Here is a 15,767-nt window from a genome sequence, read left to right on the forward strand (position 1 = left end):
AAAAAAAAAAAAAAAAAAAAAACCACGATACTTAAAATAGCAGTGTTCTAAAAGTCGGACCGCATAAATCTAAAGGAAACAATTTTTCTAGAACATATTTCTTAAAAAATATATAGGGCCTGTCGAATGAATAATCTCTTATAAAGCATATAATTACTGCCTAACAATTTCTTGAACATTGATAAATAATTGTTAGAAGCTATGAGAGTTTATGTGTAACAAACCTAAGATTTCGGAGTCCCCACCAAAAGCAGTACAAGAGCTTCCTTGGAAAATTCCTGGACTCAACCACCCCAGATTTCAATGCATCAATGTACATACCAAAGTTAAAAACTGTGGAGTTTATGATTTGCTCCGGATCGATTAATGGGCATGAAGTGTTCAGGAAACGACTGTTGTCTCCACCAGTACCACCTCGTGCACATAAGTAATTTGTTAAGTTACATCCGGATATCTTTGCACACGCTTCATGCCAACATGTGTCTTTCTTTTCAATTGCACTCAAGTACCAGAAAGCCCCAATAACCTGCCCAACAAATCGATCATAGATTGTTCTAGCAAAGCTAAAGCAGTACTGTGAATAAGGGATAAAGAATCTCTTGCTGCTTACATGACTTGGCAACAAGTAAAGGAAAAGGTTTAAAGCAGCTCCAACCCACTGATACTGTACCAGAAGCTCTTGTCACTTCTTTAAAAATCGGATAGATCTCCTTCGACACCACTGACGTCATTTGCTTCCTTGAAACGAGAGTTAGAACCACCACCTGCGAGATCTCTAATCAATCAGAGTCTGATGTTGTTGAGAACTAGAGCTAGTAACAAACACACCTGGGGAATGGGGAGAACAGAGACAATGTCAACACTGAAGTAGAAAAAGAAAAGTCTCTTCCTTATAGCCTTAGAATGCACAACTAACTCTCGCCTCTTAATGACGCTGGAGAACACGAGGAGCAACGAGCTCATTTATAAAATGAAAAATGATGTGAATCACATAGAATACGTCAATAAGAGTACGAAGGACACATAGTTAGGTGTGAGCGTTGTGCTGTGCTTGTTAGCAGTTGATACTGTTGCAGAAAGACTACAAGCCCGTTATAATTTTGGTTTGTACTCGTTTGACATCTATTTAGTCAATGATATGTAGATTAGAACAATCTCGATTGAACACAAGGGAAAAAACATTCAACTTTCTTTGCTTTTTTTCAAGTGTTTATTGGTGGAATGGAATGTCGGTGCTATATCTTTCTTTCTTCTTTGCATGATTGATAGGTCCTCTAATTAATCTTTGTATTTCACGATTTCATATCAAAAAGCTAATTTTGGTTGATAGCATTATATATTCGTTGACAAAGAGAAATATCAATACACATTACAACTCAAAAACATGTTGAAACACACACAGTCCAAGTGGGATTGAATAGGGAGGACAACAAAACCAAAAGATGGCAGAAAATTAGATATTAGGACCTATCATTATAGGTATATTGGGAGAGATCAAAATAGCATCCTCCTCATCATCAAGAAGGAGCAATGTGCAAGTGGCCTAGAGATGAATTATCCATGTCACCATCAATATGGTGAAGGCCAACAAGATCCAAGTGGTGGAAACCCGTCTGCCACGGCTCATATCTGCTTGTCCTGAACCCATTGAAGTATCATCCGCGACTCGACCATTGCTCACTCTCTTACTGCACATCCATGATATTTAATAAGTATACAGAACAAATGAAACAAGATATAAATGTGAATCACAAAGCAGCATAAAAAAATCCCACAAGTAAAACCAACCAAAGATTTGTTCTTTATAAGGAAACTGCTGAGCATAAAAAAAGGAAACTTTTAAGAATTCGAACACCAAACAATCACTCAAAACTCCATATCGAATCATAATCTAATCAAAAGCAGTTTGAAAACATCACTCAAAACGGCATACCTCGAAGGGTATCTGCAAGTTCCTTGACCTGAAAACACACACATAAGAAATGAATTCAACAAGCTCCAAGAAAGGTAACAACTTTGAATAAATGTAAAAAAAAAAAAAAGACTTTACTGGGATTGATGGAAGTGAGAGCAGCGTTGTTGTTGAAATTGCAAGCATCGTCGGCGAGTCCGTTCTTCAAGTAGTAGTTGTTGAACACATACGACGCCATCTTCTGGATATCCGTCGGGTCGTTGCAAGCTCTACCCTGCTGGATCGGACTACAGTCCGCGCCTCCTTGTCCACATGCCCAATCGATCGCCGTCTGTAGCGACGAATCTTCCGCGTTGTTCTTCGCGACGCACCAAAGCTCCGCTTGAAGCACTTGTCCCCCGGCCTGCGCATCCGCAATCGCCACTAACATAATCGCCGTCGCGGCGAGGAGAGAGAGATGGAGGTGAGGGAGAGTCATAATCGTTTCAGCAGAGAGAGAGAGAAGAGAGTGGGATGAAGATGAAGATGAAGCTAAAGAAGCGTTACGAAGAAGGTAAAGAGAGTTTTAAAGTCGCTGATTCGCCAGAAAGTTACCGTTAAAGGTTTCAGGAAGCTGGAAGATCTAACAGTGACGACGCAATGAGAGAGAGACTATTTCGGACTTTTTCCTGAGAGCGAAAATATCAGGGTGTATTATGCAGTTTTTGGATTCTAGCGATTGATGATTTGGGCTTTTGTTAGAACTTTCGGCCCATTAGAAAGATGTGAGGAATGCAATTTTATACTCGGATTACTGATGTGTCTTTTTGTTATTGGCTTTAGTTAAAAAAACGACCTGGCTTCACAGTCGTCTAAAAACGAATATTTTTTTGTGATGTAGCTTTTCCTAAGGAAAAAACAGGACAGAGTAATCGAGAGAACACATTTGGGATTTTCTCGTGAAAGATAGAAAACTATGGGTGTATTATGTAATTTTTGGATTTTAGATTTCGGCCCATTAAAAGAGGTAAAGGAATGTAATGGGCCCCACATAAGGAGCTGGACTCTCCAGCTTCCAATAATGCAAGTTCGCTCGGATTGATGACGTGTCCTTTCGTGATTGGTTAGGTTCATCGTGAAAGACTTTGAAGCTTAATCGTCGCGACCGAGAAAGAGAGAACTCATTTGTATCTTCCCCGGAGAAAAAAAAAAACACAGCCATGGCTTCACCGTCAGATCCCACCGATTCCTCTCGAGATCCAGCTACAGACCCAGAAACTCTTCCCCCGAACCCTATTCAAACCCAGAAACCCACCGTAGAGCAAGGAAGTGAAACCCTAAATCTCGAATCAACGCAGAGAGATCTCGAGGCCTCCGACGCCATAGATCAGCAACCAGATCCATCGATCGAAGAGGACGAAACTGACGCAGCACAAGCCGTAACCTCCTCTAATTACCGCCGCGGAGGTGGGCCGAAGAAGAAGAAAGGGTTTCTCAAGAAACGTAAGCAGCAAGAGAAGTCAAGGGAGAAGCTTGAGATACTCTTGAAAACCCTAAAGCCCATTCCTTTCGCCCCGGCTAAAGCCCTAGACTTCTCTCGCCACGAGAAGCTGTTGAAGACGTTAGGGATCTGGGAGTTTCTTCACTTGGAGTTCGACCAAAACATCCGTCAGGATCTGGTTGCGAACCTTGTTGCTTATTATAGTCCTGAGAGCAGGTGTAGCTATGTGAATGGCTCTAGGGTTAACGTGACCCGTGCTGATTTGGCTCGAGCTTTGAAGCTGCCTAAGAAGAAAGACATTGTGGTTGCTGAGGAGGAGAGGGAGGTTTTGGAGAGGGATGAGTCAGCTAAGTTTGTAGATGAGATTCTGGAGACTTGGGTGCTACTGCATACTGATGATATGTGGATTATGCCTGTAGAGGTGGTTGAATGGGGAAGGGATGTAAAGGAGAAGAAGTTGGAGAAGCTTGATTGGGCTGCATTGCTCTGGTTCATGGTTGAGAAAGAACTGAAAGCTGGTCCTGAGCTCGGTGATTGTTTCTTTGCTTCTCATCTGCAGCTGTTGATCAGAAGCCAGAAAGAAGATTTACTTAGGGAAGAATCTAATGATGATGAGGATGATGATGTTAAGGAGGTTGATGTTATGGTAAAGTCTCCAAAGGAAGATTGTTTGGATGTTAAGGAGGAGGATGCTGATGTTAAGGAGGTTGATGTTATGGTGAAGTCTCCAAAGGAAGATTGTTTGGAGGTTAAGGAGGAGGAAGATGTTGGTGCTGCAGATTCAGGAAGAGATAATTGTGCCACTGATGCCACTGAATTAAAGGAAGAAGAAACTTATGTGGAAGAACATATGATTGAACTGAATCTCGGGCAAGAGACTGTGTCTGAAATGGTCGCTGAGGAGCAGGAGCAAGGCCCTGTTGAGGAACAGCCAATGGATGTTGAGGAAGATAAGAAGGAAGAGGTTGAAAAGTGGTCGTGGAATGAAGACTCTCATGCTGGTACTTCCCATTTCCTTCGCCACTGCGATCTTAGTATCGCTACAGAAGGAGACGAAGAGAACAACATAGAAGGGCCCATGGAAATGGGAGAAGACGAACAGATTGAAGATCTTGAGGAAGAGGAAACGGAGGAAGATAAAGAAAGGAATGAAGGAGGGTTTCCCTTTTTTCCAAATGGAGACCCCCTTCATGGAGATGGCATGTTAGGAGATGTATCTCCCTTACGTTTTTCCTCTGGGTTACAGATGCACGGCAACTCAACCGGTGGTCATTTCCTTGCTTCTAGGGTTGACATGCATATGGCTATGGGCTCAGGTAGTAACACCAACAACAAGAGGCAGATTGATCATGAGAATGATATGTCCTATCACAACCCTGACGGTAAGAGGATGAGGACTGAAGAGCCGTCTTGGAATGAAAAGCCGCAACCAGTTGAGGTATGCGTGGATCAGATTCTGCTGTGGGCTGAGAAAGCTAGGATGTCATGTGCTCAAAAGGATCGGGAGCGTGCGCAATCTGCGATGAACCAGGAGTATCTGATGAGCGAGCTGCAAAGGAAAGATGAAATGATTCATGATCTTGAAAGAAGCAAGTATGAGGAGCAACAGAGAAAAGATTTAATGATCTATAGGCTTGAGAGTGAGCTTCGGATGATGACAAGTGTATTAGAAGGATACAGGAAGGCTCTGAAAGAAACCAAAAAGGCATCAGCTGAGCACAGGAAGCGTTGCCCTTTGCGTGATGATAAACCTGTCTACAAGGATGTTAAGGGCTCTGGAGGTTTAGTTCTGAGCGTTGCTGAAATTGAGAAGCTGAGATTGAAGCGAGAAGGGGAAGACAGGATGACACGAGCTCGAATAGAGAGACAGATCGAGGAGTTTGGAAGTGAATGGTTTAAAGTGTTTCAAGAGCAAATGGATGCTGTGGAGTCGCTAAACGAGAGATTGATCGTGGTTGAAAATGAAGTGAAGATCTGTAGAGAAACACTTTCGGAAAGTAAGAACGATGAGCCTTCTGAAGCTGTTGCTGCTGCTGCTACAGAAGAGACATGATGAGATGCTGTTAAGGTATTTTACTACTCTCTTTTACTCAAATGTCCAGTTTAACTTTATACTATTGTTTTTTCCTTTTCTTGCAGGTTTATGCAAATCAGTGAAGCTTTTGAAGATCAGATATTATTTTGCTTCGTTTTGTATGATGTAGACGATGTTGATTGAATCTCTTTAATCTCGTTCTAGGAAATGTAATCAACGGTTGTGATCAGTTCCAGTCTTAATTAGCACTATATTGTATCAACATTTAGTCATCTTTGAGACTTGTTAAGCTAGTGTTAAACAACTTCAAATCCGTTGTCAGATTCCTGGTATTTCGGAATGCGTGTATGGTCCGTCCGGTCGGTAGTATACATATCAGCTCTAATTGATTCATTCTTGGATATGTTCTTTTATTTTTTCTATATAATAGATGAAGAAGTACCTTCAGTGGATTCCCCTTAATGTATATGAATGGTATTTTCTATTCTAAATTTAGAAGATAATATAACAATATTTATTTTAGAGTAGGAAATACAGGTGGTGGAATGTAAACATCCAAAGTCAAATATAGAAATGTGGTGGAGATATTTTATAAAAAGCTCCAATTATAGCATACTTTAATGATGTAATTAAATTATAAATAAGATTGTATCATTTTTTGAAAACTAGTGGTTGAATATTTCATTAATTTTAAATTTTTCGTTTTAAAATCGATTTTGTCTCTTTTAAAATCACTAGAGCCTGTCCCGGGCTACGTCCGGGTTTTTTCTATAATTTTAGTTAAATTTATAACTCTAAATTTATATTTGTAAATGTACATTAGAACCTATCATAAAATACCAATTAATAGAAAAATCAAGTTATTTATTTATTCGTTGTTCTTTTTCAATGAATTTAAAATGGTTAAAACTCACAATTGTTGTGTTGTTCATTAGAAATTGTATATAATATGAAGTTTGTGTTTAAAAAAAAGTGTTTTAAAAAATGGTCAAAAATGGACTTACAGTTATTTAACTTTAGTAATGTTCAATTTTTTTATTTTATTGATTATTTTTAGTGTAAAATAATTAAATTCACAAATGATTTAAACATTGTTATTTTAGAATTATTGAGTTCACATTTATAGGTCTTCCGTCTTCAAGAGGAACTACAAAGCTACATATTAGTCGGCTTCTTACTTGGTCTATTTCAATTGATAAATTAAGTTCAAGGTCTAACTAAGTTTACAGCTACGCAATCTTGGTTTATGATACATTTTGAAAATGTTTTATAAGTGACTGAAGAAAAATAATCTCTAGAAAAATTGTTAAATGCCATTGATGAGATCTCGGTAGAAATAAAGTAAATGAAATCTGAAAACTATAGTCTTTCTAAGCCAAACCCGGGTTCGAATGTCCACAAAAGCAGCCAATTTTTTCTGTTTCAAAAAGAAATTGATTAACATTGTTTCTGACTTTAACAAACAATTATTTAAATCTGTTACTTTTTTATACTAAATCGAACTATCTTCTGATAGAGAATAAGTGAGTCGAAATATCACCAAAACTAAAAAAAAAGTATTATCCTCCAAAATGGGGCATAGTTCATGAGAAGATAATACAAATGAAAAATAGGACACAAACTAAACCACACCGAATAACGGCCATGACTGCAAATTAAGAAACACGACCTTCTCTCAAAACCCTGACTCTCTTTTTTTTCTTAAATAAGTTAAGCTTCTTTGGGGGAAAATAAGATCCCTCACTCTTGCTTACTTAGTGAGGAAACTATGCTATTATTTCTTGGCATTGTCCCATCATCACTTGTTAAATAAACGTTCTTCTTCTTTGCTACTGGCTTTTAGTTTTTCCTTTTTGGTTGTAAAACATCTAACGTTTGTCAGTAAAAATAACTAATGGTTTACGCTTTTCCTCAAGTATCGGAACATTACCTTTGGTATTGATAGTTGATACAAAACTATAAAACAATAGTAATTATGTGAATGCCACTTCATAATCATTCTTCAGGAATTATTATTGTCAATCATCAATCATCATTCATTTTAGTCAGACCAACCCAATATATGATTTGGAGGAACTTGAAAACAACATTCATACCTCAGTTACACAGTGCCATGTTCTTGTACGTCAATATCTTTGATCCTAGTCATGTGCGTTCATCCAAATTTATGTACCCCACTGCAGTAGTTGGTATGGTAATTATCTTTCCATGCAAAATTCACTTTACTCCTTTAGTGTTAAAACCATTCTATGAGAACGACCACAACCCGTTTCTTGATTTTCATGCTTTCTAAGAGAAGAAAAAGCAATTTATTAGTTTATTTTTTGTGTATTTTGTCTCTTAAAGAACAAATGACAGAGGCAAAAACTTTGATGCTTTCACTTTTATTTCCCCTTCTTGGGGTGTTTTTGCTTTATTTTCCTTAACATATTAATTTGAATTTTTTTATATGCTCTTCTTCGTTGATATCGTCCTCATTATCATCATTGTACGTTATCCATCTCAAGGTCGTTTGCGGCAACAACCTCACCTATGAACCACTAGACACATGGAAGATGATTTTTTTATTTAATGGGTTGATCTATGTGATAAACAGTGCACATACTCAGATCCTGAAACTAAGGTAACATGCAAAGAGAACTAAAGATAACATACAAAGGTACAAACCGGATATCATAGTCGTGCTCCATTTGCCCTTGGTAAAACTGCTCTTGGGTAAGGCCATACCATGTCTACATCAGGATCCTACTCGTCATCGGGAACTTGAGGTGGTCTGAAATAATTGAAGAAACTCCCCAGTCTTAGTGATGGGATTTGTTAGTTTGTGATTTTGGATCCCTTCTTTGGCTTATTTTTAGGATCTTCTGATCCAAACATTCTATAGAACACCACTCAATCTCCGTCCTGTACAATAGTTAAGGATCAGAAAAACATTTTTCTTAAGGAAAAAATGGCAAATACATGAAAAAAGAAAAAGATCACCCAATGGCCTTTTCGAGGATTGAATCATCTTCTTCAATCATGTGATTTGTCTTATTCACCACAGTGTTTTTCAAGTAAGGGTTCTGAGCATAGAAAAAGTGAAGCTTCAACTCTTTTGAAGGAACTTGATGTTTTACCTAAGTGTCAAAGGAATAAATAAAATAAAATGTATTTTGAAGGAATATATCTATAAGATTCGACGCATATGTATTAAGATTATATACCCATGTTGCATTTGGAGAGGTGGGGGGGGGGGGGGGGGGAAAGAAGTTAAGAGAAAAGCTCTTTGTATCTTACCTCATAAATTTCGGTAACTCATTCCCTACAAAGACGATGAAATATATGTTTAGCAACCAAGCATGGATCACTGGGCATGCAGTACCAAAATATATAAGGTGTAAGTCGAAGCAAAAATTAGACCACACGTTTTCCCAAACTTGTCAGAAACAACAAACCCAAGCTAAACTTTTACATGAAGATGTAAATATAGATGTTGAACACTTCAAATACCTTGTGAAATCTTCCTCGTCTTCTACAAATCATTTCTTCTTACCGTTAGGTTCTCTCCATGATTTCCCATCCAAACTTTCTCGAATGCAAGGTCGCAAGTTCTTCAAGAAGCTATCGTATATATTCTTGAAATGGAAAGTTTTAGAATCAGATATAATAAGCCAGTCATGCTTAAAAGAGACTGGAGGCCAAACAAAAGATTCTGTAATAAAAATCGAAGAGTCATATGGACCAAGCTACTACTTCAAAAAAAAAAACATTAAATGTTACCTTGGCGATTCTCCGCTCAATATGTGAGCTGCGTTTGTTGCTCTCCGCTCATTAGACATATATGAGCAATTGCTTTCTTCATATGACCAATCTACGTAGAAGTTAAATCCATATAAAATGAGGTGAAGTTGGAGTACACTATCAACTAATAAAATATCTGAAATTGTATTTATGAGTGAAGAAGAGTAGGAACAATCTACAAACTACACAAGCTAAGGAGTAAAACATTTGGAATGAAGAAAAACTAACCTTTATCCAGCAGTTTCAATATCTCCTCAAAAGTTTTTTCTTGCTTTGGTGAGAGTTCTCCTGTATACGTTTGCTACACGATTTCTTCAACATCCTTCTTCATGTTTAGACAATTGAAGAGAAGACTAAATCAGAATTCAGAAAGATTGATTTGATGATTAAGTTTGTAACACTAACAGATACAACAACAATTATTACCTCTCCTTCCTCAATAGCATCTTCCTCCATGTCCCATGAAATACCATCAGCCGTGGATGCTTGCTGTCTTGCTCGGCGAAGTGGCTTGTTGTTCCGACAGCTACTGTCTCAACTTAGCTACTGTTATTAACTGCAAGTGTTGATAGTAAAATCCAACATCAGAGGCACATCAACAAAAAGTAACGAACAAAAAAAATGTTTTTAAAAGTTAGCGATTAACAAAAAAAATTCCAACACTTAGCCTCTACAATATCAGTGTGACTTATACCTGTATGAAATGCCAGAGCATATCTATTTTGCTTAATTATTCCTCTGCACCGGTCGGTGTTTCATTTACCATTCGTTGTGATAAGATGCTGCATGTTCAGATCGTGTGATGGATAAGGGAAATGAATGAATTACTAATCAAATAGATGAATGGAGTTATTGAGAAAACAAAAAAAAAACATTTTAGTGGTTTTGATATTTCTTTACATAGATCTCACTTGGAGGTGGAAATAGCCTTCTTAGCATCCATGGAAGAGGTGGAACCGGTGTTGCTTAAATCAACCGTGCAACTGATTTCGCGGGAGCCTTCATCAGGGATTTGAACGGTGCTTTGGTGGTGGATTTCTCTGGTAATTTTGGGTTGGTAATCGCCTTCTTGATGCATTAGATTAAGTCTGGGATCGGTGGGACTATATATACATGGAGATTGGGGGAGATGAATGGTTTTTTTGTTCGTAAATGTAACTAATGGAGGAATACGTTATGCTGGCGATTCGGGTTTTAGGATTGCGTTGATTTTTTAGACGGCAAAGGATACGAACAGAGACGTCCACAACAGCGACTTGACTAAAAATTCTTCTTCTGATTGGTTAATTTAATTTGCTGAGGTGGACATCTTCTGGGCTCACGATATCGCCCTTTTAGTATTGTAAGATTTTCATGTTGAAAGTGGAGATGATATATCATTAAAATTTCTCTTAACAAATGAACAATGAAAAGAAGATAACCGAAAAATGTTAATTTACATCTCTTTGTAATATAGAGATACGGCTAATTTACTTCTCTTTGTAATATAAAGATTAAACACACATAAAAGCAGTGTTTTTACCCGATCTGGACCCGCGGTTGAACCGGTAAACCCGACCCAAAAAAAATCCGATTTGGGTTTTTCACAAAACCCAATATTTAGAAACCCGCAAAAACCCACTAAATTCTGAAACCTGATACCGGTTTAACCAATTAACAACTTTTACTATTTTTTTAGTTTTTAGATGATGCTTTATATTCTAAGTTTCCAATTAAAAAGTTAAGTGCTGACAAAAAAAAAGTTAGGTTTTTTCCTTTTCAGTTTTATATTTGTGATTTTTAGATTTTGATGAAGATTTCACTATGCCACCAGGAGAAAATGAAGTGAACGATGGTAGAGAGAACCAAAATTAGTTGATGTGATTTGGTGTTAGTTTATTTCTGTTATTGATAATTTACTACAGCGATCTTTTACTTTTGGCTTATTTTGAATTTGATGTTTAATTTATTATTCACATTAGGCATTTAAATATTTATGAATTTTATATTTGATTTTTTTTTAAATGTCATAACTCTTACTTTGTTATAAAATAATTTAAATAGTCTAAACTATTTTTTTGATATTTTATATGTCAAATAAAAATAAAAATATAAAAACTAAAGTTAAGTATTTTCTAAATACTTTTTAAACATAAAATATATACATATCCAAACTATTATTTTATGTTTTAAAAAACATTTAGAAAATATTAAACTTTAGTTTTTATATATTTATTTTCATAACTAATATATTATTATATAGTAAAATTAATTCATTTATTAACCCGCGGTCGATCCAGTGATCCAGCGATCCGGTAAATAGTTCGGTTCAGTGTTCCGGTCGGATTTAAAAACATTGCATGAAACTATAAATATGTATTTCAGACTCAGTGAGAGGATTGACTTGAGTAAAATAATTAAGAAGACCCAACGAGAGGGAGACCTTGGTATTGGCACTGACATATAAGTTCAAACATTGAAAACTGACAATATCTTCATACATATCCCATCACAACACCACCAAGTCACTAGCCTCTGTCTTTCTAAACTTATCCTCTTCAATTTATCTTATTATATCCTATGACGCTTTTATCTCATTTCTATCACTAGCCTAATGTGAATTAAGGCTCCTGGTTATTGTAATCTTTTTTTTGTGCTCAGCAAATTTGTTAAACTCTTTTTGGCCTCAAAACCATATCTGTTACATTTAAGTTTAGTGCATCAAAATAGTTCAAAAAAAAAATTCTTATTATAACACTATTAAATTAATCTTCATATCTTTGGAGCTTTATCTGTAACTTTATTTTTTCCTCCGTTTTAACTTTGACCGTCTCATTCTATATTGGAAATTACTTCAAAGATAGATTGTACTAATCAAACATTATTTATCGTTGTTAACAAAAAAACAGTGGGAAACAAAGCCAATCAAGTAGCGACACCATCGTGGTCCAGCCCAAGGAACATAGCACGTGAACCTACAGCTTAGCCTCAGATGTCTCCACGTTCTTCCTTTTCTTTTTTTCCTTTTTCCACCCCACATTTTCAGATTTGACCCCTTTGACCTAATTCCTCCAAAAGGTTTTGATTGAAACAAAAAAGGTTCACCAATATCCTTTTTCTCTGTAATTTTCGCCATTAATACTATTCGTTATGTGTTTGTAAACTATTTTTTTTGGGCAACATGTGTTGTAAATTGTATATGAGATATATAAATGTATTACCATCTAGATTCTATATGACATCATCTACACCTCCAAGCCCTAAGGAAGTAACATTCTACCATTCTTACTTGTTTTTCTTTGTTGTCAAAATCATTATAGTTATTACTTGATTGTTTTATTTTTTATGAATAATGAAATAATTTTGTATGTGAGTTTAAGGAATGTGAAATTGCTTTCAGTCACTTCATATAAATATTAAAACTATGGGTGCTTTCTGTCAATAGAACCAAGTATATATTAATATCTTGTATTATATGGATTTTTGGCACACATCAAAATTGTATCCATCCATGTGACACAAAAAAAAGAATCTTTTCGATTACCCCAACTTTGGCAAGAAACTGATGAAAAAATATTCGAAACAAAATATCAATTAGTACACAATGCTTAATTAGACACTCGACAAAACATTGAATTAATAAACAACAAATCAGCTAAGTTCTTTTTACATATCATTCCCAATTCCCCTCCCAATCCATAAGAAAAAAAAATCAGATACATCAAAGCAAATTCATCACAACTTAAAAACTGTGATTGGATTAAATAAAAATGTCTTCTTCTTTGATGAAGTAACTTCTTGACACAAAGAGGTTTTAGTCAAGAATTATTTCACCATAAAGATATAAGATCTTAATGAATGAACCAGCTTTAGGCATTGAGGAGCTGCTCTTTCTCAACGGACGGTTTGATATCGGCTGGAGATTGGTCGGAGACATTATTCTCCATTTTCTTGAGGCTCTGTTGATGATATACTTGTCGAAGTCTCTCTATTTCTCTCTTCAATGCTTCTTGGTGAGCTGAAATTATTAAATTTACAATCATTGTTACGATTATCAATAAACCTACATGTTTAATGAGTACTCACATGTTTTTGTTAACTTGTGTCATATGGGCACACATGGACAGTTGTTCTAGCTTATTAATCAGGCTATTATTTATCAACCATGTGATCTTGATCTTGGTAGCTAAACCCATATTATAGAAGTAATAATTAGTAAGGATCGTATACAAACCCGCGCGCAGAATTAAGAAATGAAACAACGTCTACTAAAGTTATTCATGATGTGAACATATATGATATATATATCAAGTAATTTTGTAAATTATGAAACATGCATTGCCGCAAGTACTTCTTTGTATAGTCGTATTGCTGAAGAATAATGATTTGATCGAGCCTATATATTGTCAGTGATAATTAAATACATGGAGTGAAAATAATGGCAAAAATAGTAGTAAGATACACAGATATTCTGTAATGTGATTATTTCCCTGACATTTTCTCTATATTAACTTTTTATTTTGTTTGTTAAAATCATGTAATTATAGAAAATTGGAAGTTAAAATAGTAAAATTACCGTCTTTGAAAATTTTGTCTTGTGCTAAAGCGGCGATACGTTGCTTGATAGCGCTATTGTCAACGTTGAGAAGCAGTCGCTGGTGATCCAAAAACGCAACTCGTGGCGATAACACTGAAACTTCCGTCTTCATTCCACAAATTTTAATTCGAAGTTAATTAGTATTATATTTTCTTTTATTCTATTATTATACATTAACAAATGTAATGATGGTGTAAATATTTACCTGCAATGAAGTAACGCTCCGTTCAAGCTCTGATATGTATTGCAGTTTCCTCACCCTTGATCTCTGTGCTGATTGCCTATTTGCTAAAATTCTGTAGAAAATTTCAGTAAAGACAAAATAAATCATGTTATCGATGTGACACTATCTTTATTAAGAAAATGATATATATACATATATATAGATATATATAGGTTGAACGAGTTAGATATTATAATTCTACGTGCATGCATGACTTTGGTTAAATTTTGTTTCTTGAAATAGTAATTTAACCCGAAAGTGATTAACTTACCTTTTTACCCTTTTGGGATCGTGAATCCGATTACCGGAGCTTCCACCGGAATCTTGATTTAACGACGGGCCATCTTGTGGCTCCGTCTTGCACTGGCTTTGAACCTCGTCTGTTTCGTTATTATCGTTACCGGCGACGTTGCTGGGAATAGGTGTGGTGTCCATGCGATTATGATCGGCCGATAGTGGTTCTTTGTTGTCATCGTCGCTGGACGGCGTGGAGGTATTGGAAGAAGAACGCGTAGGACCCACATTGTTGTTGTGTTGGTTATTGTGGTTTTGGTGTACGTCGTCGTTGAACATGGACATGAACTGCTCATCGTCGAACCTGTCGAAGTGGTGGCTTCCGACGCCTGAGGAAGGAGTTTCTAGGAACGCGATGGAGTCGCTTATTGAACGACGGTGTGTCCCACGACGAGTCGTTGAGAAGTCGAGAAACTCGTCCATCCACGAAGGATTCTGTTGTCCCGCGGTTGCGGCGGCTGTTGCGGCAATGGAAGGTAGTTTTTGGGAGGAAAAGTCAGGCCAATGCGGCGTCGTAGTCGTCATGGTTGGGATCTTTGGAGGGAGTTGTGCCATTATGAGATTTAATGGCACACACACGAAAAATAACTTTTTATTTATGGGATTTCAAGAATGAGAGAGAGGAGGAATGAGAAACGAACAAGAGTAACTAAAATGGCTGTGTATAACAAAGAGTAGTTATACAAAACAGAAGTAAGAGATATAGAGAGAGAGGAGGTATGAATGAGATAAGATAAATTTTATAATAGAAAAAAAACTAAAAACTAAAATTAATTTATATATGGACTCGATCTCTCAATGGGGTCACATGGGGAGAGAGTGAGATCAGACAGCTATGAACAGCTGTTTGGTAAAAAGAAAGCTTTGAGGTCTTAAAAGAAAAAATGGAGAAGCAAGCAGCACGCAGCACGTGCTCTTAGTGAACCCCTCCTCTCTTAATTTATTTGCTTAATTATTTGAAAGTCTTTACATCTATAAAAACGTATAATATAATAATCACCCTTTAGAAACATTCTTAGAGCATGTTTATTGTAGGTCTCTTAGAGTAAATCTTTTAGCGTAATATAAGATACAGTCTCTTAATTTTTAACTAAAAAAACTAAGAGACGTCTCTTAAATAAGAGATATAAGGCCATGATTATCGGCGTCCCACTTAGAATATCTTAGCATTAATAGGATTATAATTAAATGGAAAACATGCAATTAAAACTGGGACGGCCTTAGTTAAGAATTTTTCGGTGGCGTCCTAAGGAGACACGTGCCGTGTCGCGAATGGCCGAAAAAAAAGGTAGGGCAAAATCGATTTGGGAACGAGAAACATTTTCCTCTTCTCTCTCGATCGCTCCTCTTCTCTCCCGATCTCTCGATCTCTCCTCTTCTCTCTCGATATCTCCTCTTCTCTCCCGATCTCTCGACATTCGACGGTTCTCTCTTCTCTCTCGACTGTTCTCTGTCGACTCTCGA

At 36.6% G+C, this 15,767-nt stretch overlaps 3 protein-coding genes and 1 pseudogene across 4 annotated transcripts; 1 reads left to right on the top strand and 3 right to left on the bottom strand.

The window, feature by feature from the left end:
• LOC106297721 overlaps window positions 1-1,024 on the bottom strand; it is a 4,108-nt pseudogene extending 3,084 nt beyond the window's left edge.
• Window positions 1,025-1,349: 325 nt separating this feature from the next.
• LOC106298492 (PLASMODESMATA CALLOSE-BINDING PROTEIN 5) lies at window positions 1,350-2,588 on the bottom strand. The gene is made up of 3 exons (XM_013734624.1): window positions 2,051-2,588; window positions 1,934-1,961; window positions 1,350-1,688 (listed from the first exon to the last, which is right to left on the bottom strand). The coding sequence occupies exons 1-3, from the start codon at window positions 2,388-2,390 to the stop codon at window positions 1,544-1,546; spliced, it is 513 nt and encodes a 170-aa protein (XP_013590078.1). The 5' UTR covers window positions 2,391-2,588; the 3' UTR covers window positions 1,350-1,543.
• A 447-nt stretch (window positions 2,589-3,035) lies between these two features.
• LOC106300259 lies at window positions 3,036-5,740 on the top strand. The gene is made up of 2 exons (XM_013736367.1): window positions 3,036-5,460; window positions 5,532-5,740. The coding sequence occupies exon 1, from the start codon at window positions 3,112-3,114 to the stop codon at window positions 5,443-5,445; it is 2,334 nt and encodes a 777-aa protein (XP_013591821.1). The 5' UTR covers window positions 3,036-3,111; the 3' UTR covers window positions 5,446-5,460; window positions 5,532-5,740.
• A 7,012-nt stretch (window positions 5,741-12,752) lies between these two features.
• LOC106296658 (basic leucine zipper 61-like) lies at window positions 12,753-15,036 on the bottom strand. Of its 2 annotated transcripts, none has more exons than XM_013732846.1 (4): window positions 14,281-15,034; window positions 13,992-14,082; window positions 13,766-13,892; window positions 12,753-13,207 (listed from the first exon to the last, which is right to left on the bottom strand). In XM_013732846.1, the coding sequence occupies exons 1-4, from the start codon at window positions 14,856-14,858 to the stop codon at window positions 13,059-13,061; spliced, it is 945 nt and encodes a 314-aa protein (XP_013588300.1). In that variant the 5' UTR covers window positions 14,859-15,034; the 3' UTR covers window positions 12,753-13,058. The 2 variants fall into 2 exon arrangements, with proteins under 2 accessions (XP_013588300.1, XP_013588301.1); XM_013732847.1 differs by lacking the exon at window positions 12,753-13,207 and adding an exon at window positions 13,218-13,375 and having other exon boundaries at window positions 14,281-15,036.
• Between the last annotated feature and the right edge of the window lie 731 nt (window positions 15,037-15,767).

This window comes from Brassica oleracea, chromosome C6, assembly GCF_000695525.1.
Source record: "Brassica oleracea var. oleracea cultivar TO1000 chromosome C6, BOL, whole genome shotgun sequence".
In the NCBI taxonomy this organism is placed as follows: Eukaryota; Viridiplantae; Streptophyta; class Magnoliopsida; order Brassicales; family Brassicaceae; genus Brassica; species Brassica oleracea.

What these genes read in the sequence shown, in the direction of transcription:
- LOC106300259 (XM_013736367.1), top strand. Translation starts at nt 3,112, where the DNA reads ATGGCTTCACCGTCAGATCCCACCGATTCCTCTCGAGATCCAGCTACA.
- LOC106296658 (XM_013732846.1), bottom strand. Translation starts at nt 14,858, where the DNA reads ATGGCACAACTCCCTCCAAAGATCCCAACCATGACGACTACGACGCCG. An exon ending in GATCCCAAAAGGGTAAAAAG is followed by an intron (nt 14,083 to 14,280) that starts GTAAGTTAATCA and finishes AATTTTCTACAG; the next exon opens with AATTTTAGCAAATAGGCAAT. An exon ending in AGACAAAATTTTCAAAGACG is followed by an intron (nt 13,208 to 13,765) that starts GTAATTTTACTA and finishes TAATAATTTCAG; the next exon opens with CTCACCAAGAAGCATTGAAG.
- LOC106298492 (XM_013734624.1), bottom strand. Translation starts at nt 2,390, where the DNA reads ATGACTCTCCCTCACCTCCATCTCTCTCTCCTCGCCGCGACGGCGATT. An exon ending in TCTCACTTCCATCAATCCCA is followed by an intron (nt 1,962 to 2,050) that starts GTAAAGTCTTTT and finishes GTGTGTTTTCAG; the next exon opens with GTCAAGGAACTTGCAGATAC. An exon ending in ACTTGCAGATACCCTTCGAG is followed by an intron (nt 1,689 to 1,933) that starts GTATGCCGTTTT and finishes ATGGATGTGCAG; the next exon opens with TAAGAGAGTGAGCAATGGTC.